At 33.7% G+C, this 27,687-nt stretch overlaps 2 protein-coding genes across 2 annotated transcripts; one reads left to right on the top strand and one right to left on the bottom strand.

Moving 5' to 3' along the window:
* Positions 1-6,031: 6,031 nt before the first annotated feature.
* Positions 6,032-8,530, top strand: LOC111890414 (serine carboxypeptidase 1). Its single transcript, XM_023886536.3, has 8 exons — positions 6,032-6,540; positions 6,653-6,757; positions 6,828-7,102; positions 7,194-7,448; positions 7,557-7,663; positions 7,755-7,847; positions 7,962-8,067; positions 8,188-8,530. Exons 1-8 carry the CDS (start codon positions 6,177-6,179, stop codon positions 8,329-8,331), a joined length of 1,449 nt encoding a protein of 482 aa, XP_023742304.1. The 5' UTR covers positions 6,032-6,176; the 3' UTR covers positions 8,332-8,530.
* Positions 8,531-24,433: 15,903 nt separating this feature from the next.
* LOC128127962 (uncharacterized) lies at positions 24,434-25,573 on the bottom strand. The gene is made up of 2 exons (XM_052766712.1): positions 24,970-25,573; positions 24,434-24,897 (listed from the first exon to the last, which is right to left on the bottom strand). Exons 1-2 carry the CDS (start codon positions 25,571-25,573, stop codon positions 24,434-24,436), a joined length of 1,068 nt encoding a protein of 355 aa, XP_052622672.1.
* Between the last annotated feature and the right edge of the window lie 2,114 nt (positions 25,574-27,687).

Below are 27,687 nucleotides of genomic sequence, written 5' to 3'. Positions count from 1 at the left end.
ATACAAGGAGAACTTTGCGCCCTAACATTCTCCCCTTCAATGTTATGATTGGATGTCATGGTTTCAATATCCAAACGAGCACCAAGCGATCAAGACCAACGCCCCCTCGAAGTAACATTGGTCTTCAAATTCGCTTTGAAAAGAACATCCAAAAAGCTTTCGAATACCCATTTCAATTTCTCCCCCTTTTTATAAACAACAAATGATTATAAAATGCCAAATGGGTATGTGAAACGTTCGAGGAATAATCCATACGAAACTCCCTCTCGACATGTGACAAAAACTTTGATCTTGAAGGATAAGTTTGGATGAACAGTAACGAACTACAAATTTTCCACTCAAATAACATATGGATCAATGAACAGTGAAGTTTGATTCCGAATGAACAGTAACCTTCAAGATCATTTTGGAACCCATATGAGAATTTGTATGAATTCCTTGAAAATCCATTTCCCATTTCCAATATATCAATCAAACATTAAAGATCCAACTTCATATCTTTGAGAACTATATGAACACTTAGGTTCTTAGGTTGGAACTAAGAAATTTCCAAATTGCACATTATACCTCCCAAAAATTTTCTTCGCTTTTCTCCAAGATATAACTTTATCATCATGTTGAATTTTAGAATCTTCAACAATTTTAGCTTTGGAATTCGATAACATAGCAACATTTGATTAGTTTTGCTTAAGAAACCAAATTTTCTTCACAAATTTCGACATCAAACCAGTGTTTGATGAATTTTTCTTGGTTAACTAATTTTTCTTGACTTTGATATTTTTCTTCTTCTTCTTGTTCTTCTTCTTGGATCTAGAAGTTTTGAATCCAAAAACATCATTCTTCACAACTTCAACTTTGCAGTTTTGAATCATATCCTTTGGAGTTTAATACATTTGAACATCTTGAATTGAAGACTTTCTATAAGGCATCATTCCTTTAAATGAATCACAAGAATACAAACAATTATCAGTTTTAAACTCTAATCGAACAAAAAACTTTTACCACTTCATGATAATTGCTTTGAATCTCCCTTGTCTTGAACCTCAAGAACATCATGAACATGATGAATTTCTTTAAGAACATCTTCAATAAATTCAAGAGCAGGAATATCATTTGGATCTTCAATCAAAGAAACATATTTCTCTATGAACAATTATTTTTCTTTTCCTTCCTTTTTATTTCATGCCCAAGTTATCATATTCATTGTTATTTCGATCAGATTTTTGATGTTACAAAGAGGTCGAAATATCAATTTTCCATAATCATCTTTCTCGTTCCCATATGAAATCAAAGTGTTCCATGTAATCAATCCTCCTTTCAAAAATAACCCATAATATTGTTCTTCATTGACTTTGTACTTTATACCTTCAATTATTTATAGGGAGACAAAGTGAATTTGAAAGAAATCTCTAGAGACAAAAAGTGAATTTGAATGCACTTCTAGAGAGAGAAAGCAAAATTGATGAAAATTCTAGAGAGAAATCGAAAATTACATGAATTCTAGAGAGGGAAAATCAAATTTCAATCAAGATCAAAGAATTAATTTGATTTTTAGAACGATAAACTCTCTCTATCTCTCTCTCTCTCTCTCACCCAAAAAAAAATACAACTTGAAGTTTGATTAATGATTCACCAAACCAAAACTATCATCATGGATCAATTTCTTGAAAACTTCAAGAACCCGCTCTGATACCAAGTAACATCGTGAGAATGATGAAGAATGCGGAAATTTAACGATTGTGTGAATCAAACAATATCAAGAACACAATAAATAAATAAGACAATTATTCATAAAGAAGAGCTACTCATTTCCTATTTATAGGAAAATCTCAACCCATTACATATTCCTTAAAAGGTAAGCCTACATCACATCCAAAAAAAACTTTTGTACCCTAACAAAAGGTTTAAGTGGCGAACTAAGGGAATAGAGACAATGTAAAATGACTAATTATGTAAATTTCATTTTATTTCCGATACATATTAAAACTCCATCAGTCTAACTAAAGGGCTTAGTCAACTATGGTGGATTTATTAAAATACACAGGGATTAGGGGCTTAGCATCGGGCAGCCCTGGTACTCCCTCCGCCACTGGCTCCAACCCGTTGAGAGCTTTCCCTCTATTTATCAGACACCTCCAAATTCCTTATGGATCAAAATTTAGGTCCAAAGTCGGAACTACATGACTTAGGGCGTGTTCGGTAAAATTAGCTGGTAGTGGGTAGTGGATAGCTTGTAGCTTGTAGAGTTTTGTTTAACGCTACATGAAGTAGCATTTGGATTTGAAACGTTTTGTTTAAACTAAACATTCGAAGTTTGAAGTGTCAAACAAGGCTTTCTGTTTTCAAAAAAAAGCGTTTTGTCAAACGGTAGAAGTTAGAAGTGCTCAAACACTCCGAACACGCCTTACTGACATTGAGGAGGAGCACCATTATTGTAATGGAGGCAAGCAAATTTCTACAAATAGATCTGCTTCATCTTCCAAATCACTACAAGGGAAAAGACCATTACCAGTGACAAAAGTCGCTGGTAATACTAATAGCGGCGACGCGTCGCCGAGTCGCCGCTACTGCTTCATCGCTATTGATCACTATGTCGCCGCTAATGAGAAATGTCGCCGCTATTGACACTGTCGCTGCTAATGAGTAGTGTCGCCGCTAATAAACTTGTCGCCGGTAATAACCCTTGTCGCTGGTAAAAGTGTCGCCGGTAATAACAGATTTCAATTTTTTTTTAATTAATGATTTTGGTTAGCGGTGATAATGTTGCCGGTAAAAGTGTCGCCGGTAATAACAGTTTTCATTTTTTTTTAATTAATGATTTTGGTTAGCGGTGATAATGTCGCCGGTAAAAGTGTCGCCGGTAATAACAATATTCGATTAAATATTAAAAATAATAGTGTCGACGCTAATTACAAATAGTGTCAAAAGTCATAATATCCGAGTAGCAAAACAACCAAATTTTTACAATCTACCAAGTAGCAAAGCATGACAACATATGCAAATAAAACACATCCTTACATACCCCCATCTTCGTTCCCATCATTTCCTTGATTATTGTGGGATTGAAAAAACGAATAAAGTTCATCCCTACATGCCGGGTCGTTGAGCATTGCACAAAAATTTTCCAACTACATAATTAAACATAAATAAAAACTATCAAAATACATTGCTATTTTTAAACTAAGATAGAAAACCAAAGTACATTGCTATTTCTTGCACTTGGGACAAAAACCAAATTACCAAACTTTTTAGCAAATAATCACCGCAATTACTTGTAATTTATATAGGCAAAAGTTGTAAGTATTAAATATAAATATAAAACTATAGAAATGTAACATTGTAAGTTAATTTGAATATTATAAGTTAACTATATAACTTATTATAAATATGTTATATATTATAAATATGTTATAAATAAGTTAGCTATATAACTATATAACTTAATATAAATATATTATAAATATGTTATAAATATGAAATTATAGAAATATATATATTTTTATTTATAACATTATATAAATATGTAATTTACCGTTGAGATTAAAAAATATATATATTTGTAACATATTATGTTGTTGTCTTGTTGTTTCTAGTATTTGTAATTTACCGCCGAGATTATAAAATATATATATTTTTGGTTTTAGAGTGTTAATTTATATTTGTCAATTATAATAATCTTATTTTGTAAAGCTTATACTAATATTATTTTGCAATTTTTTTTCTCATTTTTTTCTAGTAATAAAATTATTAATAATAGTAAATATGACTTAAAATTATAATATTGTTTTGTTGCATATTGACAATTTGGTTTTTTGTGTTTTTTTATAATTTTTTTATAACATGAATATGTGTATAGTACCCTAACAATTTTATTACATTTTTTGTGTTTTTTTGTGTTTTTTTTTTTTTTTTTTTTTTTTTTTTTTTTTTTTGCAATTATAACAATAATTTATTTTTATTTGTTTTTTCAATTCTAGCATCCTACTTACATACATATACCACATACTTATACATAATACATAAGAACATAAACTTCACATACTTTTACATATACAACATATACACAAAATACAAATACATTCACATACACACAAAATAGCATCCTACTTTAACCAAATACACATAATTTCACATATATAGATAATAACATCCTAATTATACCAAATACAAAAATTTCACAATCATATACCACATTTACAACAAACATACATACATTCACATACACGCAATAACATCCTACTTATAACAAATACATATAATTTCACATATATTTAGATAATAACATCATATATATATATATATATATATATATATATATATATATATATATATATATATATATATATATATCTACCAAATACTCATATACAACATACATCAAATATCAAATATACACACAATTTTCACATTTGGCAATTTTCACATAATTTTCACATACAAAATCAAATTCACAAAAAAAAAAAGTGAAATAATAGAACCTGTAGTGACGGAAATCAACCAGTAATATCTGGAAAAACTGTTATTCACCCGATGAAATTACAAATCCAAAACCTGGGAGCCATCCAAAATGTCACAAATCACTTCAACATTATTTGCAAGGATAACATACAAATTAAATTACCAAAACTTGGAAATTTAATCAACATTTTTTCGGTGTTAACAAACAAATTAACAACGAAATTATCAAAGAAATTTTCAAATCAAATTACCTTAATTTCTTCAAAAACTCCACTTAGAAATTGGTCCCAAATCACACCTTAATCCCTAATACACTTAATATGACACAAAATATGAAGAAATCAAGATGGAAGAGGAAATTTGAGGAAGAACTCGTTAGAAGGTGTAAGGGGCGAAGGAGAAGAGGGCTGCAAACAGAAAGCAAATGAGAAGAATGAAGTTCTGCGTGCGTTTTTTTTTTTTTTTTTTTTTTTTTTTTATCTGTGTTAGCCTTTAGCGGCGACACTTAGGTTATTACCTGCGACTATTATCAATAGCGGCGACAATCTGGAGGGAAGGGTACCCGGTCATTTTTTAGTGCATCATTAGCAGCGACAATTTCGAGCTTTAAGGTACCTTAACCGTTGGATTAGATATTTGATCGAACGGTGTAGATGTAACGGAAGGAGAAGACGCGGATTCGGGTGATCACCCTTTAGCGGCGACAGGGACCTTTAGCGGCGACTCTAGAGAGTGTCGCCGCTAAAGGTCCCTGTCGCCGGTAATAGCGTCGCCACTAAAAAGTGATTTTCTTGTAGTGAATGTACCTGAAATTCCAAAGTGTGAAATTCCTGGCTTACCGACCATCCTAAAGCAAAACTCGCAGACTTACATGAGATTCCTAGCTAAGCCTGAACTGCCCCATTTTTCATCCCTAGACGTTGCAAAGGTATCGGGTTTGCCAATTCCGAAGTTCCCTGATTCCCCAATGACTTTCCATTTGTGGAGCTGCCACTCTATATTAAAGTTCAACCACTAGTGTTATCTTTTATTTTTTTGTTTATATATGTCCTTTACGTATGTTTTACTACGTTATGGTGTAATATCTTTCTATGGCTAATATTTAGAACATCATTTACTATGTAAATGATATCGATATCATTTACTATGTAAATGATGTGCTTCCATGATCCGTTCACATCTAAATATGACCGATTGACTAGCATCTGACTAAAGATTGTGTTTTAGGACTGTGGAAACAATATTCATGGACTGCTTTGTCGCCTTCCTGAAGCATACCTGATCTTTTTTTTATCGCCAGAAAGGGAACATCTCGGAACACAAGTTCATAACAAGAATCGATATTCTTTATCTTAGTACTGCTGTATTTTCATCAATTAATAAACGAAAATGTTTTCTTTTTAGATTTTGCACAAAGAGACATCAGAAAAACAAAATCTACCCAATTTTACATGATTAGAACCATGACTATTTCCCACATATGACAAGCATAAAAGAGTCCAAAGCATCCTTTATATGAATATAAATAAGTCAACTCCGAAAAGATAATTACGAAAGTGGCCGGCTTGTTACATATTCAAAGAAAATGTTGAACAGTTTCTGAAACGCCTGTTTGAAAGCTATCGATTAGAACAAGATAAAACTTTCCCTAGGACTTAACGTCTGGTTACTATAAATAGTAAGCACTTGAAGAAAAGTAGAAATTACCAAACAGGAAGATGAAACTTATAGCAGCATTTTGCCTTTTGGCCCTGTTTGGTTTAACCAATGCCGATATTCAAGCAGACAAGCTTTACGAGTTGCTAAAAGCAAAAAGATCAAGAAACTCGCCTGTTGTTAATACATGGTCAGCAACAGATGAAGCTACCAATGAATACTCTCCGGTTTACATTCCACCTCAAGATGGTCTTGCAGAACAAGACAAGATTGGGTCATTGCCTGGTCAACCATCAGGCGTTGACTTTAATCAGTACTCTGGATATGTTACTGTTAATCCAACTGCTGGCAGAGCTCTTTTCTATTATTTTGTCGAGTCTCCCACCGATTCTTCGAATAAACCTTTGGTTTTATGGCTTAATGGAGGTACTTTTCCAATTTGATGTTTATTTATTGCATCACTATAGAAAAAACAAACAATTTAAAATTTTTGTTTCATTACCTTTTTCAAATAATTTCAATCTGTGTCATTCAATAGGACCAGGATGTTCGTCCATGATTGGAGCCATGTCGGAATTAGGACCTTTCAGAATCACTAATGATGGAAAAAGTCTCTTCAGAAATGACTATGCATGGAGCAATGGTTAGATTTAACTATTCTATTGCTTATTCAACATAACGTAATAAATTAACATGAAAAATGATATGTGCAGTTGCAAATATGCTGTTTCTGGAGTCCCCAGCTGGAGTAGGCTTCTCGTATTCCAACACAACTTCTGATTATGACCATGCTGGTGACAAGAACACTGCAGACGATGCTTACATTTTTATCGTAAACTGGCTTGAGAGATTCCCTCAATACAAAACTCGTGATTTTTACATTACTGGAGAAAGCTACGCTGGACATTATGTTCCTCAACTTGCTTTTAACATCGTTTTTAACAACAAGAAAACAAACCAAACCATCGTCAATATCAAAGGCATCGCTGTATGTTCACTTCATCGACATCTTGTAGATTTGCAACTAAATAGGGTGTATTATTCACATATGGAAATTAATCTTTGTGTAAATTCTGCAGATAGGAAATGCATGGATTGATGATGAAACGAGTGAGAAAGGTATGTACGATTATTGGTGGACACATGCTATAAATTCAGATGCGACACATGATGCCATTTTGAAATACTGTGACTTTGCGAATGAAACTTCGACTGATATGTGTGACAAAAGTACCAATAAAGCTTGGGATGAGATGGGAAATGTCGATATATACAACATCTACGCGCCAATTTGCTTGAACCCTGATCTAAGGAATGCTTCTACCACTGGTTCTGTAAGTCTTCTATAAACATTTTTTTTAATCACCATGTGATGAGCAAAATGACGAATATTTATTTTTAACGGGAGGAAAAACATAATTATTTCATCCTGTATCTTTCAGATTAACGCTTTTGATCCATGCTGGCAATATACCCTTGTAAACTATCTCAATAACTCTGCTGTGCAAAAGGAATTACATGTGAAACCGACATCATGGGATGTATGCAGGTAACCTTAGATGAATCTCATAAAACTAATACGAATCTGATTAATGATTATTCGATAATTGACTGTAAATTCCAAATTACGATGTATGCAGTGATGTTATCCCGGGATGGAATGACAGTCCAGTTACCATCCTGCCGACAATCAAGTATCTGATTGAAAACGGCCAACGGATATGGGTATTCAGGCAAGCGTTCAACACTATATACTTTGTTTTAGAAATGAGAAATGGATTCTTTACATTGAAATTGAAGATGACATATAATTATCATATATAATTGATCATTTGTTTATTCTACAGTGGGGATACAGATGCTAGAGTTCCAATTACTTCTTCTAGGTACTCAGTCAACGCACTCGATCTTCCTATCGTGACAGCTTGGAGACCATGGTACCTCAACAAGGAGGTGATCACTGAAATTTCTTGCTTATCGACTTTATTGTTCCAAACAAAAAAACATATACTTGTATATAAAATTACATTGTTAAGAGTTAAGACTATATCTTACATCTCTAAATGTTAACAGGTTGGAGGATATTTGGAGGCATACCAAGGACTGCTTTTGATAACTGTTAGGGGTGCAGGCCATACCGTTCCAAGCTACCAGCCGCAGCGAGCATTGACCTTGTTCTCATCGTTCCTTGGAGGGATACTTCCTCCATCTTCATAAACTTGTCTCTTGTTTTAAGTCTTGACTCTTGATAGCTTTTCCTATGAACAAGCTTGACCAGGCTCAGATGTCGAATAATTTGGGTTTCCTCCACCGAATGTTTTTTATTTTTATTTCAAATATCTATTGTATTTGTTATTTCAGTTGAAAGAATGTTATATCCTTTTTTGAATTTTTGAAGAATGATAATTATCCCCGTTTTAAACCATCTACGGTTTGTCGATAAGTTAATAACCCAAACCTTATATATATAAACTGAATTTGAAACACTAAAATGTTCCATGCAAATAGTTGTGGGACACATTAGTAAGTTGGTTCAAAGGATATTTGCCTATTGACGTCAAAGTTATTAGAGAATTGTATTTCTCATAACAGAAGATTGCATTAATCGACAATATAAATACCTTGGCAAATATCATAAAAGTAATAATTTTTTAAGGCGTAATTGGGAAAAACCATATTATTTTTTTTTGTTGCCTCTTGCCATAAATTTTACGCAGAATTCTTATTTTAACCCGTTTAACAAGTTTGATAGCTTCTGTTATCTTTTTTGCAAAATCAATTTTAAAATTATATTTAAAGTCCAAATTTGGCCCTATAGTTTGCAAATAATTACACATATCAAAAACTCGGTTTTATATTTTTTTAACTTCTTTATTTTTATTTATTTTTATTTTTAGTCAAAAATAAACTTGATTTTATATTTTTTTTCGTTTCTTTTATATTCTTTCTATTTTTTGTATTTTTAAATTTTTTTTTATTTTTTCTTTATTTTTTTTAGTTCTTTCCTATTTTAATAATTATAAATCATAAATATCACACATTGAATCAAAATTAAAAAAATAGAAAAACCATAAATTACCCAAATTATATATATATATATATATATATATATATATATATATATATATATATATATATAGAGAGAGAGAGAGAGAGAGAGAGAGGAAAAACAAAAGAAGTTATCAAATTGACAAAAAACAAAACGTAAAAAAACACAAAAAAAAAACTACGAAATAATATGAAAAAATACGAAAAATATAAAGATATATAAAAAAGATATTCATACACTTTACACTTTTTGAAAAATATCAACAAAAGTTATCAAATTGACGAAAATAAATATAAAAAAAACAAAAAAGTATACAAAAAATATAAAAGCAAATATAAAAAACAAAAAGATATATAAAAGCATGTTTAGTTTTTGCTAAAAAATAAAAATAAAAGAAAATATAGAAGTTTAAAAAAACATAAATCCAAGTTTTGGACATATAGTGTAATTTTTTGCAAACCACATACATCAAATTTGGTCTTTAAATACAATATTATGACATATTTGCTGACTAGGCGCTCATTTCTCCCTAGATTATAATACATTTTGCATTGATGTAACACAAGAGGTTTGAACCAGGGACACATATAACAACAACAAAGCGCCTTATAAGTAGACTGAGAAAGTTTTTGATTTTATTAGTCTAACCATTTTTTACAAATTCATAAAATGTTGATTACTATTATTGGGATAACTACAGTAAAATCCCTATATTTTGGCAAAAGTGTCAAAAAAGTCTTAAAAAATATTTTTGAATGAAAAAGCCCAATAAACCGGATAAATCGGACAATTTAGTCCTTATCATCCGATGATCATTATTTTCCCAGTTAAAGAAGACTACATGGCATCTTAATGGTGACTGTATCCTTGACCTCATTAATTTAGGTTTTCTTTGAAAACCCCTTTTTCTCGTCTCCTTTATTCCCGACAAATCGATCGATCGATTCTGCTCGTGTCCTTTTGCGATGGATGAAGTATTTGAGCCTGACACAATCGACGTTCAAGTGATGATTTTGTAAAAACCAAATCAGTTTCAAGATGCAAAGATGAATTCCTTAATGTTCTTTGTGAAGACAGTGATGACGAACCAGTGGAAGCTGAAGAAGAAAATGCTCGAGTAGAACTAGATGATGAAGAAAACACTGACGAATCTAGTGATGAAGATGAAATCATATACTCCATCCATAATCCGAAGGTCAAATGGAATGTGATGAAACCGGTTATTGGAGAAAGGTATGAATCTAGACACGAACTGAAATTATGTTTAACAAATTATTCCATCTATAAGGGGTATAAGATTCGTTTCAAGAAGTGTGATAGTGTTAGACTAGTGGCCATGTGTGCTAGTGATCCAGAAAAATGCCCTTTTATTGTTCGTGCTTCATGGATGCGTACTGAAAAATCATTACAGGTGAAAAAGATGAATGATAGGCATACATGTGTTAGGAATTTTAGTAGTTCAAGGCTTATGAATCCAACTTGGTTAGCAAAGCAGTTTGTGAAAGTACTAGTAAGGAAGCCAAAGTCAAAATGCAAGGAAATGCAGACAATAATTCAAAGCAAATTTCATTGCAATGTGTCATGGTCAAAATGTTATAGACCTCTAACCTTTTAATACAAATGCATAAAATGCTATTATTATTATTACCTTTATTTTTACATTGATAATTTTAATTAGTTTGATTATTATTATGTATAAATATTTTTTTTTTTAAATAAGTTATATATATATATATATATATATATATATATATATATATATATATATATATATATATATATATATATATATATATATATATATATGAAAAAAACATCATAAATGGTCCCTGTGGTTTCTCTAAATCTGAAGTTTAGTCCTCGTGGTTTAGAAACGTCATAGTTGGTCCTTGTGCTTTCAAAACTTTTGACGATTGGTTATTATTGCTAACTCCGTTAAATTTTGTCCGTTAACTAAATGGCATTTTCGTCATTTCACTACCACATGGACCATTATATAAAAGGTCTCTCTCTTCTCTCTCTCTCTCTCACGCGCGCGCACATAAACAGTAAAGACACATCTTTGTCTTCCTCCCTCACCTCCAAAAACTTTGAACCCCATCTCTATTACAACCGGAAGCTGCCATCACCACCTTCCGCCGCCGCCACCATCGGATGCCATCGACCAAGGTAAGTGATTTACTGTCCCTATCCCGATCAAAACCCACAGATGAGATTGGTACTCGTCATGATGTTAAGCAGGAATTTTTATCCAAACCCACACCCTCTTCCCTGACTCGCCTGAAAGTTCCTCCAGATCTATAAATCGTAATCCATGTCACCTGTTTGATTATATTTCTCAAAGAGACACTTTACTTGTTTAAATCACTAGGGTTCATGCTTCGACATCATAAATACATTGTTATCTCGATTTAGCTTCATGGGTCGCTTTGATTCGATATCTTCTTAGTGTATGGTTCACTTTAATTCGAGACTGAGATGCCCTTTGTTTCATGTGCACCTTTCTTTGCATCTGTAGATATTCAAATCGCAGCACCTTGTTCCTTATGCTCTCGAATTGGAAATTTGTATGTACCTGATCTTCGAAATTTGGGTGATGTGTGTTGGAACACAGGCCTTTAATGCTCCTTCACAAACCAAAGAAACTCCTTGTATTTAATATATGAGAAATATATAGAGGAACGAAGAAGTAAAAGTAACTCAAAAAACACTGCACTCAAAGCTTCATCTGTTCATTCAAGTAATAGGTGGCTATTTATATAGCCAATACATGCTAACTCTAGTAGGAAACAGTAAACTCACGTTCCCTCTTTTTCTGGTGAAACCCAACTCTCTACTACTCCCTAATACTCGGTCTTACATGACTCATTCTAACTCACAATCTACTACCATTTATTTAACTCACTAAAATAAAATAAATACTAGATTACTACTAAAAACAAGCTGACAAGATTAAAATCCAACAATGTGGATTATTTAAAATGAATTTTTCTATCAATTGAGTAGATACAACTTTTGATCCTTCATTGTCCACTCTAGCTTTCAGAAGTTCCATGAGCTGATAGGATAAATAAAAAAATCAGAGAAAGGGATAAATGTTGTTTTGTTTTTTTTTAAACAGATAAAAGGAAGAACTCTTTCAATGGACGAAAAGCTAGATGTTAGCTTACAATAGACGAAGATTCAACGCAAGCCCATGAGGAAACGCTGTTGTGTTGTTTATTGGAAGAGAAGATTCAACCAAGTTCAAGGAAGTATCACTGGCATCCGAAAAGAAACCTTCATGTGCGAAAGAATTAAATGCCTTCATCACAGAACGTTCTTCAGGTTTGTTGTATTTAGAAACATCTTTCGCTCCATGCTAAAGAACTTCCTGAAGTTGTGCTTTATCTAATCGAGTCTTGAAAGAAAATAGGATTTCAAATTTAACACAGTGAACAAGGATTGTGTCAAAGGCAAGCCAATCTTACGTGCGTCAGGTGGAAGCTCCTGTTGTTTGTGTGTGTGACAGAGAGAGAAAGAGAAAGAAAGAGGGACCCCTTTGTATATTATGTTATTTTTTTTTAAATAAGTGAAAATGTGGCAGTCAAATGACGAAAATACCCTTCAGTTGACGGACAAAACTTAACGAAGTTAGCAATAAGGACAAATCGTCAAAAGTTTTGAAAGTACAGGGAACAACTATGACGTTTCTAAACCATAGAGACTAAACTTCAGATTTTGGGAAACCACATGGACCCCATATATATATATATATATATATATATATATATATATATATATATATATATATATATATATATATATATATATATATATATAAAAATGTCTAAAGTTAGGAAAAATAGAGTCCTAACTTTTTGGTAGTTTTGGTCCTTTATTTAGAGAACAGTTTACAATTCGGTCTCATTTGTCCTTGGTTTTTGCAGATGGTCAACTTTAAGGAATTGATAATTTTTGTCCATTTTCTAAAAACTTCCTAATTTCAACCCTTTTAATTATTTAGCCATCTTAACACTTTTGGTCCTTACAGTCAAAACTTTTATATTTTCTTATAAAAAACACAAAATACGACCGGAGACTTTTTGATGTCTGTCATTTTTTTCTTTTGGTATATTTTTTCTGTATTGGTCCTCATATTTATTTTTTTTGTTTTTTCCTGTTTTCTATCTATCCGTCTCCGTCTGGAAAAATTACGGGTCGAATTATCTCACCTACATATTTTAACAAAAACAACATTCAAATCAGACGCACACGGCTCACGCAGAGTGTGGGCAACATATCTAGTTATAATTATAAAGGTATTATATTCAATTTGTTGGACAATAAAGTGTAGAACTTCTCAGCCTAATTGTAAGTCGTATGGTTGTTGCATGGTGTGTACCTGGTTCGAATCTCATTGATTACGTTTTACTTTGCATACGCATTGTTTTTTTATTCAAGGGAGGAGCCACCTGTTCAAGTTACCTGTAACCGACTAAAAGAGTAAAAACGCAAAAATTTACGTAAAGGTCCAGTATAATTGAATACAAATCATGTAAAACGGTAAAAACAAATATTTCAAAAAAACATAATGACTTTTATGGGATTAGCCCTTTAAAAAATAATAATAAATATCCTATAACTATTCATGTGATGAGTTCTTATATGTCTAAAATAGATAATAGTCCTCACAAACTCATAATAATTAATCAATATTAGATTAAATAATATACCTAGATTATAAGCAAAGAACATCATATACAAACAAAAAAATATAAAAATAAAGTAAATAACTAAATAAAATTAATATTTGATACTAGTGTTTAAGTCTTGAAAATAAATAAAAGTAGGTTAGCTGAAAAATTAATAACTTTAAATTTTGCTACTGTGAAAAATGATGATACGTTACTACACTTTACAAGCTATTCACTTCCTAGGATTTGATGTTTACACGTTGAACATTGGGCTTATAATTAGTTCTATACAAAAATCAACTCAATAAAATGAGTCTGAGAGAGAGTTTGCAACCTCAAAATAAATAGGTTGGAATGCAAGGGAAAAGCATGTGTCTACTGGTCGCCGGTTGGGAGAGAGGACACAACGTACATGTTGGTGGGGATGGGTTGTGATGCGAAAACGGAAGGTAGTGCGAACTTCGAGTCACCTATGTTGGATGCGAATGTATGTTGGATGTGAATGGTTTGTTGGATGCAAATAGCTATTGCAAATGGATGCAACCGGGCGTGATCGATCGCAACCTGTCGCAAACCTTTGTGCATCAGGAACCATTGGATTGTTGTTGCGACTTGACTATTGGTACGTTGGGACATAGTATTACTGTGACCGGAAATGAAGGGGAGACACGTTAAGAAAGACACATTGGATCTGGTTGGCTTGGTTCCAGACGTTGAGTGTGCATGCTAGAGTCAGAAGGCTAAAGACATTATTTTTCTTTGCATTGAATGAAATCTGTTATGTTTTCTTTTTAAGGTTCATTCAATTAGTTAGTCATTAGCTTTATTTCAGTTACACCTGTAAGTCTATATAACGCCGTTTGGTGACCATTTGTAAAACATTGATTATTGAAGTAATAAAACACTTGGACTCGTGTTCATCTTTTCTGAGTGCTACAATTTAAACTTGGTCATTGTTAGGACGCGTCTCCTAATTTTGATCTTGAACTCAAACCAATAGGGTATTGATTTGTTTTCACCAAATATTCAAGCTATAGGTCTAGTTTGGACTTCAAATCTATCTCATTTTCATTACTTGTTCTTATCTTTTCTTGCATTTGTTCTTTGTTCCGCTGCAAGGATCAAATTTATCCTCCATATACGCATCTGTTGTGGTATCAGATCCCCAAGTTCCTACGAGGTATTCTTCTTGTTCTAGCCAAAAGTTGTTGTCAAGTGTTATTCAGAATTAAAAAACGATGAATTGGGAGGATCTTGAGTTTCTTAACAATCTTGAAGAAGCTTTGAGGAATATTTTTTAACAGTAGCTAAACTGAAGATTTCTCACACAAGAAATACACTGGAAAAATGAGTATAAGGTGAACGAATTACTAGAATTGATTCGAGGAACCAATTCAGAAAGATATCTGGAGTGGGAGAGAAAATTCAAGCATTTGTTCGAGTTCAAGGCAATAAATGATGAGAAGAGTTGCATATATGCAATTCTAAGATTAAGTAGAGGAGCCTCATTGTGGTATGAAGGGATGAAGGCTAAGAAAGCCCAGCAAGGAAAGAAAAAAATCACTTCGTAGGAGTCATTGAAGAGAAAGCTTTGAAAATGTTATGTACCTGCCAACTATAAGATCACCAGCTATAGGAAGATTGCTGCTTTGAAGCAGGGAAAATTAAGTTTTGGGGAGTATATCGATGAATTCGAAAGAATGTCATTGATGGGGCGATATTAAAGAGATTGAGGAACAAAAGATGGCTCGTTTCTGAGGGGCCAAAATTCAAACATCATGCATATGGTAGGACTTTACCCCTATGCTACTTTTGAGACACTTTGTAGCCTATGTTTGAAGGTGGAAGCACAAGTGAAGTCGATATACAGATCCGGTTCAAGTTCAGGAGTTGTGAAACCTAAAATGAATGCGAACGAGAAAGCAGTCACAACCCCAGGTTCTGCTGTTGCTAGCAGTTCCACTGCAATTCCTAAAGAAAGCACTGCAAACAAGGAATTCAGTCTTTCCAAAGTTCATTGTTTCAAGTTTCAGGGGTTCGAACACTATCAAAGTGCTTGTCCAAACCGGAGAATTGTGACATCGAGAGAAGTCGTTAAAGCCTGTGATGATTTTTTGGAAAAAGAAGAAAGGTTGAGTGGAACATTAGTATTTGATGATCCAAATGAAACAAAGGAGGAAGAAGAGACGTATGAACCACCAAATTATGACACCGCCTTAGTGCTTCGCACTTTAAAAACTCAAGCTGAATAAGCTGATTCTGATCAAAGAGATCAAAATTTCCATACGAAGTGCTTGGTGAAGAATAAAGGTTACAGTGTGATAACTGATGGAGGTAGTTGAACCAATGTGGCATCAAGTGAAACGATGTCAAAGTTGGGTTAATAACTTCCCATCCAAATCCATACTCTTTGCATTAGCTGGATGATGAAAACAAGTTGAAGGTAACTAAGAAGGTCAAGGTTTGTTTAAAGATCAGATCCTACGAGGACGAAATGTTGTGCGATGTAATTCCAATGGATGCTTGTCACATTCATTAGGAAGGCGTTGGAAATATGATATAGATATTTTGCATCGACGGAGAACCAATGAATAAACTGAAGCAGAATGGTAAGAAGATCTCCTTGAAGCCTATGTCTGTGACTAAGGTGAGGACAATGCAAAACCAGTAGGTGAAGAAACCAAGCCTTATGATATTGGCCACTGAGAAGGAAGTAAATCAAGTGTTGGACCAAGGAGAGACTGTTTACATGATGGTTCCTAAAGGCAACGCGAATGCAAAGCAGGTTTCACAACAATGGGGTCCAATCACAACGTTGCTTAAAGAATATCAAGATGTGTTCCCAGCCGACCTACCACCGAGATTACCACCATTCTATGATATTGAACACCAGATCGAACTTATTCCAAGTGCTCCTTTACTTAATAAGGTTGTGTATCATTGTACCTTTGAAGAGATGAAGGAATTGCAATGCCAAATCGAAGAACTCATAAAGAGGGGTTACGTTCGTGAAAGTTTGAGTCCACATGATGTGTCAGTTTTGTTAGTGCCAAAGAAAGATGGTGGTTATAGAATCTATATCTGCAGCAGAGTCATTAATAATATCACTGTCAATGATCGATTTCACATTCAGAGACTTGATGATATGCTGGATGAATTACATGGAGTGGTTATTTTCTCAAAGATCGATTTGAGAATTGGTTACCATCAAATAAAGTAGAAGAAGATGAATGGAAGACAACGTTTAAGACTAAGCATGATCTATACGAATGGACTGTGATGCTTTTCGATCTTATAAATGCACCAAGTACATTTATGAGGTTGATAACTGATGTCCTAAAGTCATTATTGGGAAGGTTCGTGGAATTGTATTTGGATGATATCTTGGTTTACAACAAGAGCAGGTAGGAACACTTATCACATCTAAAAGAGATCTTTTAAACCCTTAGAGATCAAAAAGTCTATGGAAAACAAGATAAGTGCTCGTTCTTTGTTGATGAGGTGATATTTTTGGGGTATGTGGTATCAAAGGATTGATTGGCAGTAGATCGATCTAAGATTGAAGCTATTCAATCGTGGCCCAGTCCTACAAATATTAGTGAAGTATGTTCTTTTCATGGGTTGGCATCGTTTTATAGACGATTCAATTGTGATTTCAGCACTATCACGAGTCCCAAAGGGCATTCGAGAAGATTAAGGAGTTGTTGTATGTCGCTCTTGTATTGGCGCTCCTAGATTTTTCACAACCCTTTAATGTTGAAAGTGATGCAAGCGGTGTTGGGATTGGTGTCGTGTTGATGCAGACGAAGCTCTCTATCGCCTACTTTTCCGAGAAACTTGGAGGAGCATACATGAACTATTGCACATATGACAAGGATTTCTACATGATCGTACATGTCTTAGATCATTGGAGTCACTAACTTCATTTGAATCACTTCATTTTACATTATGATCATGAATTATTGAAGTATATCCACGGTCAACAAAAGTTGATTTCAAGACATGTGAAATGGGTGGAGTTTTTGAAATCTTTCCATTTCTCTTTAAAATATAAAGATGGCAAAATCAATGTTGTGGCTGAGGCTTTATCTAGGCCTTATGCATTGTTAACAACTTTGGATGTTCACTTGTTAGGATTCGAGAGTTTGAAAAACTTTTAAGGAGCTGATGATGATTTTTGTGAAGTATTCGAAAAGTGTGCAAGAGGTCCGAGTGGGGAGTTTGTTTTGCAAGATGGATTTTTGTTTAAAGGTAACCGTCTTTGTGTGCTAAAACATCTAATTCGAGAATTATTGGTTTGAGAAGTACATGGTGGAGGCATAACTGGTTACTTTGGAGTAAATAGGACGATTGAAGTATTGAAGGAACACTGTTACAAGCCAAAGATGTTTTTTTTGGATTAAGAGTCTAAGCCCATAACTATAATTAGTATATACTTCAACTGATGGTAGCACAGTCTTTTTGGGTTGCCCTCAAACCTAGCAATTAGACAGGATGACTTTTAGAGAGAGAGATTTAATTTATTATGTGATTAATAAATTAAAATAAATAGGTTATTAATGTATTATGGAAATAATATATCAATTAGAAAATGTATTTTTTTAATTAATAACTAATCAGAAATTAATTTGAATTAATTTTGGAATTAATTGGATTAATTAAAAGTACATTGACTGTTTGGTTATTTATTGAAAGTTGAAGAATGAAGGCTCTAGAACCTCATGGGATGAGGCAGACAAAAATCATCTAGGCCAAGCCCAAAAGATTTTTTCCAAAGCTCCTTGGATAAGGGGATTGGGCTGCTTGGTCACCAAGTTAATTAATCTAGGGCTTATCTCTCTTAAACCCTAGCTTTGGCCCCAAGATTCCTCAACTATATAAGGCTATCCGTAGCCCCATATTTTGTGCACTCCTCTTTTCCCTAAGGTTGGAAGAAAATTGTTACTCTCCCCTCTCCCCTCTCTTAAGTCACCCTCTTTATAGCTTGGGTGTGAACCATTAGAGGCACGACACTTGTGGTGCTTGCTTCCAAGAGATCTACAAGAAGGAATCATTGTTATTTATTACAATAATAATTAAGGTATGTAATCCTAAATCGTAATTTGTATTTTTCAAAAATTACCTAGGGTTCTTATGGTTTCTTATTTAATGTTCTTAGTTATAGGTTTAATAGAGAACACGTAGATCCTATTTAGGTTGCATGCAAACTTAAGGGTTTTAAGTTTATTTGTGTTACCTAAAACATATCAGTGGTATGGGAGCGTTTGGCTTGTTTTCAATTGAATAGCTACAATTGTTGAATTAGATCTATTAGGGTTTATAGAAAGTAAACCCTAAAAGGCCAAGAATTTCGACCAGCATTATGGTTTTTTTTTTCCGAAACCCTAGCCTATTCCACTTGGATTTCAAAATTAAGGTGAGGGTTTTGATACCCTAACCTTCCTCCCCAAGTTATCGAAAATATGGTTAGTTGTTAGGGTTTCCTATTTTAGATAATTGTTAGTTTAATTTGATTAAAAGGGATAATTATAAAATTGGATAAAACCTACACCCTTATTTTCAAAAATTAGAGGTTTAGGATTAGGATTAAATTATTTGATTAATTTAATTAGTTAATCCTTGCTTTATTAAATATATTTAATTAAATGTTAATTAATAGATAAATATTAAATCATTTGGTTTATTTTTAAATTTAAATTAATTATTAATTTTCGAAATTTAAGTTATAAACCTAGTATTTTAAAAAGTTTTAAAATACACCTTATACTATATGTAAAATTAAAAGATTAGTAATCATTATATCTATAAGACTAAGTCAGTCAATTCGCTAGTACGCCTCATTCACGAAGTCATACTATAAGAGGAGTTTAAGGAAGTGGCCTATAAAATGACCGTCATTGGGTATCCATTCTTACCCATACCCATTGCTCTCTTGTATGTTGGAGGGTCGTTAGGCGAACGGATTTGATATAACAGTAATTCTCATTAAAAGTATAACGCTATTAAAATGTACTAGAACCTTTTTTTAATCCAAAATCTAGTTACTTTAGGAAAAACGAGAATTAGTATGCTAACCCATGAAATTGCACATTACGTTTTATAAGTCGTTAGTGGAGCGTGTGTGGTTAACCAACACACTAATAAGGACTAATAAAGAGTTGTAATGGGTATCTCATAAATTATCATTGTTGATGGTGATAGGTTTTTAGCATAACAACAACTTTTAAATGTCCATGCAACCCTAATGCTTTGGATCTAGGTTTTCTCTAATTGAACATACAAACTTGAACATAAAATAAGAAACTCTAGGAGAGGTATATTATTTTTGAAATTCATATAAAACTAGGGTTAGGTTACGTACCTTGATTGTTATATTGTAATAACAATGAATCCCTTGTAGATCTTGAAGCTTAAGAACTTAGTGTCACAAATGTAACACCTCTAATGGCTCACAAACACACAATGCAAGAGAATGAAATGAGAGAGGAGGAGATCAAATTCTTCCAAGGTGTGGGTGAAAAGCATAGCCCTAAGGATTTTTTATATAGTGCACCAAGGATGCTATGGATTAACCCTAATTTCAAATATGGTAATTATCCACCTCCTTTAATTATCCATATATGATAAGATATTCTAGAAACTCTAGAATAATCTTACATATATCATCACAAAACCGTCCACCTTTCCTTAGGAAGGTTCTGGACCCTTTTGCTCAACTATTAAACAATTGTACTTTTAGTCCCTACACTATTAATTAATTTCTTTAATCCTAAAATCAATTCCAAATTAATTTCTGATTAAATGTTAACTAATAAAATGATTACTAATTAATATATTATTTCCACAACATATTAATAAATCATTTATTCCAATTTATTAATTAACTAATAAATTCTTCCTCTTCCTCAGTTAATCATCCTGTCTAGTGGCACGTATGAAGACAACCCAAAAGGACCATGCCACTATCAATTTAAGTACATACCAATTATAGTTATGGGCTTAGACACCTAATCCAATAGTCTACCACTTGGATAGGTCTAATAACTATTGTTGCAAGTTATGACTTCAAAAAACTGATAAGCAGTTGTAACTTTCATAGCTTTTTATCAAACTCTGTCCTAGTCAGTTGTGGTTCCTAGGATAAGAGATCATATAATCCTCCGTTCTGCAAGATATCATGTGAACAAATGACATGGAACAAAATCATTCTCATTGTTCAATATTTTGCTTCCAGATTTCTGATTTGAAATGATAAATAACTTAATCGAACACATCAATTCAGTCCTGACCGGGCCCGACACATAAGTCAACACCAAATCATCGAGGGGCCCAAGATATCGCTTTTTCTGCTTAGGGTAAAAGGAATGGATAAACTTTGACTCATATGATTGTACTATTTACTCATCAAACCCTGCACAACAATACATTTTATAACACCGAGTTACTGATACGTTTACGCATTATCAATGCACGACCAACTTGTAAACAAGAACTCATATATCTTGGTTTATAGATTATACAATATTATCGTCTCAAAATTACTACTGATAAATTCCATGAAATAATTCATTGAGCATGGATTTAATCTAATACTTAAATCCATTTTTAAAAGTACTTATGAATGTTACAGCAAACCATTGATATGTCTAAGCACTTAGACAATCTGCAATTCAATTCATGACAGTCTTAATTCATTACTTACTTCCAAAGTATGATCGGCTGTTCATATTTTGAATAATCCAATTATTTGGGAAGTAAAACATGCGAAAGAAACACAAAGACAAACAATTGAAAAAAGATAGTACACAACACTCATAAATAAATCTCTATTATTTAATCATCAAACGTCAATTACATTTATTTGTTCCAAGTTTATAAATAATTATCTAATCACTAAAACTAATATGTCTAACCATGATCTCTTGGTTCCTTGTTCAAGGCAACCGTTCCTTCATTATCACATAAAATTTCCATCGGCTCCTTAATGGATGGAATTATTTAAAGATCTCCAAGGAAGTCCTTCAACCATATAGCCTCCTTATATGCTTCGCTCACGGCAATATACTCTGATTCACAATTAGAATCAGCCACAGTCTCCTGCTTGGAACTTTTCCATGCAACTGCTCCTCCATTAAGGGTAAACACCCAACCAAACTCAGAACAGAAGTTGTCTCTGTCTGTCTGAAAGTTGGTGTCACTACACCCAGTAACTCTTAAGTCATCACTACCACTAAGCACAAGGACCCAGTCCTTAGTTCTTCGCATATACTTAAGTATATTATTAACCGCTATCCAATAAGCTTTTACCCAGATTTCATAGATATCGACTAACCATGCTCAAAGAAAAAGCCACGTCAGGGCGACTACATGTCATAGCATACATGATTGATCCAATGGCGGAAGCATATGGGACTCGACTCATTTATGGTATCTCAGCATCAGTACTCGGACTCTGAGTCTTACTCAAATTGGTATTACATTTGATAGGTAACTCTCCTTTCTTTGAATTCTCTATGCTAAAACGCTTTAGCACCTTATCCAAATACGTACTTTAAAGTCCAATTAGTTTTCTACTCCCATTTCTCAAAATCCTTATTCCTAGAATATAAGCAGCCTCTCCCAGATCCTTCATAGCGAAGCACTTTCCAAGCCGAGACTTAACTTCCTACAAGGTTGGAATGCCGTTTCCTATAAGTAGTATGTCATCAACATACAACACCAGGAAGGTGACTATACTTCCACTAACATTGACATATACACAAGATTCATCCTCACTTCTAGAGAAACCAAACTCTTTGACTTTCTCATCAAAGCAAAGATTCCATCTGCGAGAAGCTTATTTCAATCTATAGATTGATTTCTCAAGCTTACACACTCTATTAGGGTATGCAACATCTACAAAAGAGGGCGGACTCATGTAAACATCCTCAGCCAACTTTCCATTAAGGAAAGTAGTATTAACATCCATCTGCCAAATTTCATAGTCATGAAATGCAGCTATGGCTAATATAACCCTAATAGATTTAATCTTACCTAGTGATGAGAATGTCTCATCATAGTCAACCCCTAGGTTTAAGTAAAGCCCTTCGCAACCAATCGAGCCTTGAAGGTGTGCACCTTTCCTTCTATGTCAATCTTTTTCTTGAAGATCCATTTGTACCCAAATGTCTTTCGACCTGTTACATTGTCAACCAAGTTCCAAACTTGATTGTCATACATGGATTGGATCTCGCTGTCCATTGCCTCTTTCCATTTAGCGGACTCAGGGCCCGCCATGGCTTCCTTGTAGCTAGAAGGTTCATCCAAATTTATCAATATTTTATCACTGATAAACATATCACCATCTGTAGTTATAGGGAAACCATAAAACTTGGGTGTCATTCTAACTCGAGTGGAACATCTAAGAGATAACGACTCCTCAATATGTTCAACAGGAATTTCTTCATCGGGTTGAGTGCTAGAGTTAGAGGTTCCTTCATCGCTTGACTCTTGAATTTCTTCAAGATCAATTTTACTCACACTGTCCTCTTTTCGTATGAGCTCTCTCTCTCTCTCTCTCTCTCTCTCTCTCTCTCTCTCTTTCTCGACTCATCTTCGTGCTACGAAAACCATGTTCTCACTAGGTCTATAGAAAAAGTATCTAAAGGATATCTAAGGATAGCCGATGAAAATACATCGCTCACTTCGAGGTTCAAGCTCGTCGTGAGTCTCTCGTCTAACGAAAGTTTCACAACCCCAAGCCTTGATATGTACTAACGACAGAACCTTCCCTATCCACATTTTGTGAGGTGTTTTTGGCAATCTTCTTTGTCGGAACCAGATTTAGTATGTGGGTGGAAGTCTTTAAGGCATATCCCCAGAATGAGATTGGTAGTGAAGCTCGGCTCATTATGGAACGAACCATGTCCACCAAGGTTCGATTACGCCTCTCAGCCACACCATCAAGCTGTGGTGTCCTAGGAGGTGTCAGTTGTGAAACAATTCTACATTCCTTGAGGTAGTCATGTAACTCAATACTAAGATACTCACCACCCCTATCAGATCTGAGCATCATGATCTTCCTGCCCAATTGATTTTCGACTTCATGTTTGAATTCTTTGAACTTTTCAAAGGTTTCTGACTTATGCTTGATTAAGTAGATATATCCATATCTACTATAATCATCGGTAAAAGTCATATAAAATAGATTTGCATCCTTTGTGGTGGATCTGAAGGGCCCACACACATCCGTGTCTATGAGATCCAACAATCCCTCACCACTTCCACATAAACCCGTGGAAGGTGACTTAGGTGCTGTTTGTTTTTCTGAAGCCAAAATGTCTGCAGTCTGCGGACCACATCTGCAAGCCTCTGCAGCAGAAGAGGTGGACCAAACGTCTGCAGTCTGCAATAAGAAGACTGTTTGTTTTTTAACGTCTGCAGGCTGCTGAAATAAACTGAATTTTAAATAAAATTATTTTACAAACTTAAAATGATTTTTCAACACCAAAATTTTAATAATAATAGTCTTATAACATTGAAAATAAAATTCATGCAACTAAATTAGTCATACAATAAAAAAATGTTTTACAATAACAATTTCATTTAAAACAATTCAATCTATATTGTGCATCAACTGATCAGCAATTTCATCACGTAACTGAGTCATATATTCACGGTCTGCTGCAGTACCATGTGTTGGAATCCCGTCTTCATCATCATCAATGGCCACATTGTTATTTCGAAATGGGACATTGGGTTCATCGTATCGTGCGAAATACTCATCACTCAATCCTTCTTTCCTTATATAATTATGAAGCGCGAAGCATGCCATGGCAATGTTTCTTTGTGTCACAAACGGGAATGGTGCCATCCTCTTCAATATAGGGAAGCGTGCTTTCAAAACACCAAAAGCACGCTCAATGACATTTCGAAGTTTTGCATGTCCATGGTTAAATTTTTCTTTATTGGTCAATGCACGTCTTTGACGAAAATCTCCAAGCCAATACCTCACATTACGATAAGGGGCCATAAATCCTCGAGTGTGTGCATACGCGACATCACAAAGATAATATTTGTCTGAAAAAAATGCAAAACACTAATCAATTTTCAAATTAAAATGAAAATATTAAAAAAAAAACAAAAAATTACCTGGTGGTGGAAACGGGAATGATGCTTGTGGATCGGCTACTGCTTCTGATAATATTCTAGAGTCATGCGCTACCCCTTCCCACCCGGTCACAACAAATGTAAAAATCATATTGAAGTCACATATTGCCAATACGTTTTGGTAGCAATCTCCCTTTCCCCTACTTCTATATAAGTCTTGTTTCTTAGCAGGGACAACAGCATGTATCAAAGTGCCATCAAGTGCACCAACTGCTCCTTTGAAAACCCTTCGTAGCCTCCTATTATGTCCTGGAATGTTTGGATTCGGATTAAAAGATGTTGGTACTATAACATCTTGTGCGAAAAGCATCATTTTTTCCAACACTTCATAAAAAAATTTATGAATTGTTTGCTTCGAGTGTTGAAATCTCCGCTTGATAATCACGTAACGTTGATTATGTCCGATCATCATAAAAAACATAGCCATCTTTTCCTCAACTGATACATGTTTGCTGTCCTTTAATGAGTAATTTGCTCTAAAATGAGCACATAGTCGTACAAAAGATTCACGGGACATGCGTAATACTTCAACACATTGTAAACGATTACGGTGTAATAACTCCAATGTGTATTCGTGTCCCGTCATTTCCGAATCATTATCCCGCAATCGTTTCACACCCCTCTTCCAAAAATAACGGATGTATAGGTACATTAGAATTATGAGAAGTAACTTTTGATCGTGATCCATATGAACCTAAAATCAACAAAGTAGAACTTTAAAAAACATTACATAAACCATATTTCAAGTATCAAATAAACATTCCATTTATCATATTTCAAGCCAAAATAACATTACATAAACCATATTTCAAGTATCAAATAAACATTCCATTAATCATATTTCAAGTACCAACAAGGGCAAAAAGACCTAACAAAATAGTTCCAACAAAGGCAAAAACATTTAACAAAGTAGTTCCAACAAGGGCAAAAAGACCTAACAAAATAGTTCCAACAAAGGCAAAAACATTTAACAAAGTAGTTCCAACAAGGGCAAAAAGACTTAACAAATACTTTCAACACTAGAAAATCATCGAACAATCTTCCCATCCTTCAAAACTCCTAAACTGGTACCCGTCATCTCAAGCCACCCTCGTAATATCTCGGGAACATCGGGCAAATGCATCCACATCTCTCTCATGTTCATGGTTCCTCCAAAAATATGATATGCGACAAAGCGTAAAGGATCTGTAGGGCCTAACTGAAGGACCTCTAACTTCTCTAAACACCGAGGAATTGTATACCCTTTAGTCAAACTTTGTAGAGCTTTCTTCATTTCAAATGCTAAATCGTCAGCAGTAACAGAAGTTCCATCAGGTGAAGAAGCAGACGGTGAGGCACTAGGAGCTACAGGAGTTGAGGGTTTAGCCCTTTTGTTGGGGTTACCGGATGGTGTAGCAGTATATGGTGAACCAGTATATGGTGAACCAGCAGAAGGTGAAGCAGCAGAAGGTGAACCAGCAGAAGGTGAAGCTGCAGAAGGTGAAGCAGCAGAAGGTGGTGGCTCATGATGAGAAGTGTCAACACCATCATCATCCATTGCATCAAAAGGGGTGGCGGTGATCTGAAGTGGTGGAACACGACAGGAGGATGCGCCAGCTACTGATGATGATTGGGTTGAGTAACTCCTAAAATTACCAGTAGCACTATTTCCATCAAAAAGACGTGCACAAAGATCTGGAAAAGGCAATGGAATTGTTCTCAAAGAAGCAGCTTTCGGATGCCCCTAAACCCAAATGTAACAAGAAATAGTATAAGAATATTTGGCAACTTCAAACGTAAATGTTATATATATATATATATATATATATATATATATATATATATATATATATATATATATATATATATATATATATATTATTGTATATTAATGTATATGTACCTTCTTAAAATCATCCCACTCCTTGGCTGTTAAATTAAAAGTGTTTGTTTGAGAATTGTATATATTACCGGTTTTGTTTTTTAAATATACCTATCCAGTGTATTTGGCTTTCAGATTGTCATATGCATTTTTCATTTGTTTTTGAGTCAACTCAACCCCAAATTTCTCCTTAAGGACTCTTCCAAGCCTTATCCATGAATCTTTCTGCAAACTCAATCCTTTTCTACCAACACTCTCTACTTCTTCAATACAAGTATCCAATAAGCATTTTAAGTGCTCATTGGTCCATTGTTGTTTTTCTCCCATCTCTAATAACCAAATAACAATAAACAGTGAACAAGTAACATCATTATTTCAAGAAAAAGTTTTTATTTTCACGACAAATTTGTAATTTTGTTTAATTTTCAATCACAATAATGTGAAACTTTTTATTCAATTATAAATAACCTCAATTAGAGTGTTTTAATTCAAAGTTTTCTAAAAAACTTTATAAATCAAATAAACTTCACTTTAACGACAAAAACTTTACTTCTATAAAATAAACAAAACTTATGTCTCTTTTTGATGCTTTCTATCATATACATACAAAATCAACAATCATATACATATACACTATCATATAAATATACACAATCAATAATCATATATATATATATATATATATATATATATATATATATATATATATATATATATAACTTTGAATTACTGCATATTTAAGTAATACAATCAATTCTAATTATAAGCATTGTTGATAATATGGGTGAGTGGAAATTTAACATTGTTGGTGTACATAACCTAAATTACATTCAAAGTAT

Source organism: Lactuca sativa, chromosome 8 (genome assembly GCF_002870075.4).
Source record: "Lactuca sativa cultivar Salinas chromosome 8, Lsat_Salinas_v11, whole genome shotgun sequence".
Lineage (NCBI taxonomy): Eukaryota > Viridiplantae > Streptophyta > Magnoliopsida > Asterales > Asteraceae > Lactuca > Lactuca sativa.
Note: the sequence above shows the minus strand (reverse complement) of the source record. Positions and strands in the feature narration are given on the sequence as shown.

Coding starts and splice junctions, on each gene's coding strand:
- LOC111890414 (XM_023886536.3), top strand. CDS start 6,177: ATGAAACTTATAGCAGCATTTTGCCTTTTGGCCCTGTTTGGTTTAACC. Junction 6,541..6,652: donor GGTTTTATGGCTTAATGGAG/GTACTTTTCCAA, acceptor GTCATTCAATAG/GACCAGGATGTTCGTCCATG. Junction 6,758..6,827: donor TGACTATGCATGGAGCAATG/GTTAGATTTAAC, acceptor TGATATGTGCAG/TTGCAAATATGCTGTTTCTG.
- LOC128127962 (XM_052766712.1), bottom strand. CDS start 25,573: ATGACGGGACACGAATACACATTGGAGTTATTACACCGTAATCGTTTA. Junction 24,898..24,969: donor ATTCCCGTTTCCACCACCAG/GTAATTTTTTGT, acceptor CATTTTTTTCAG/ACAAATATTATCTTTGTGAT.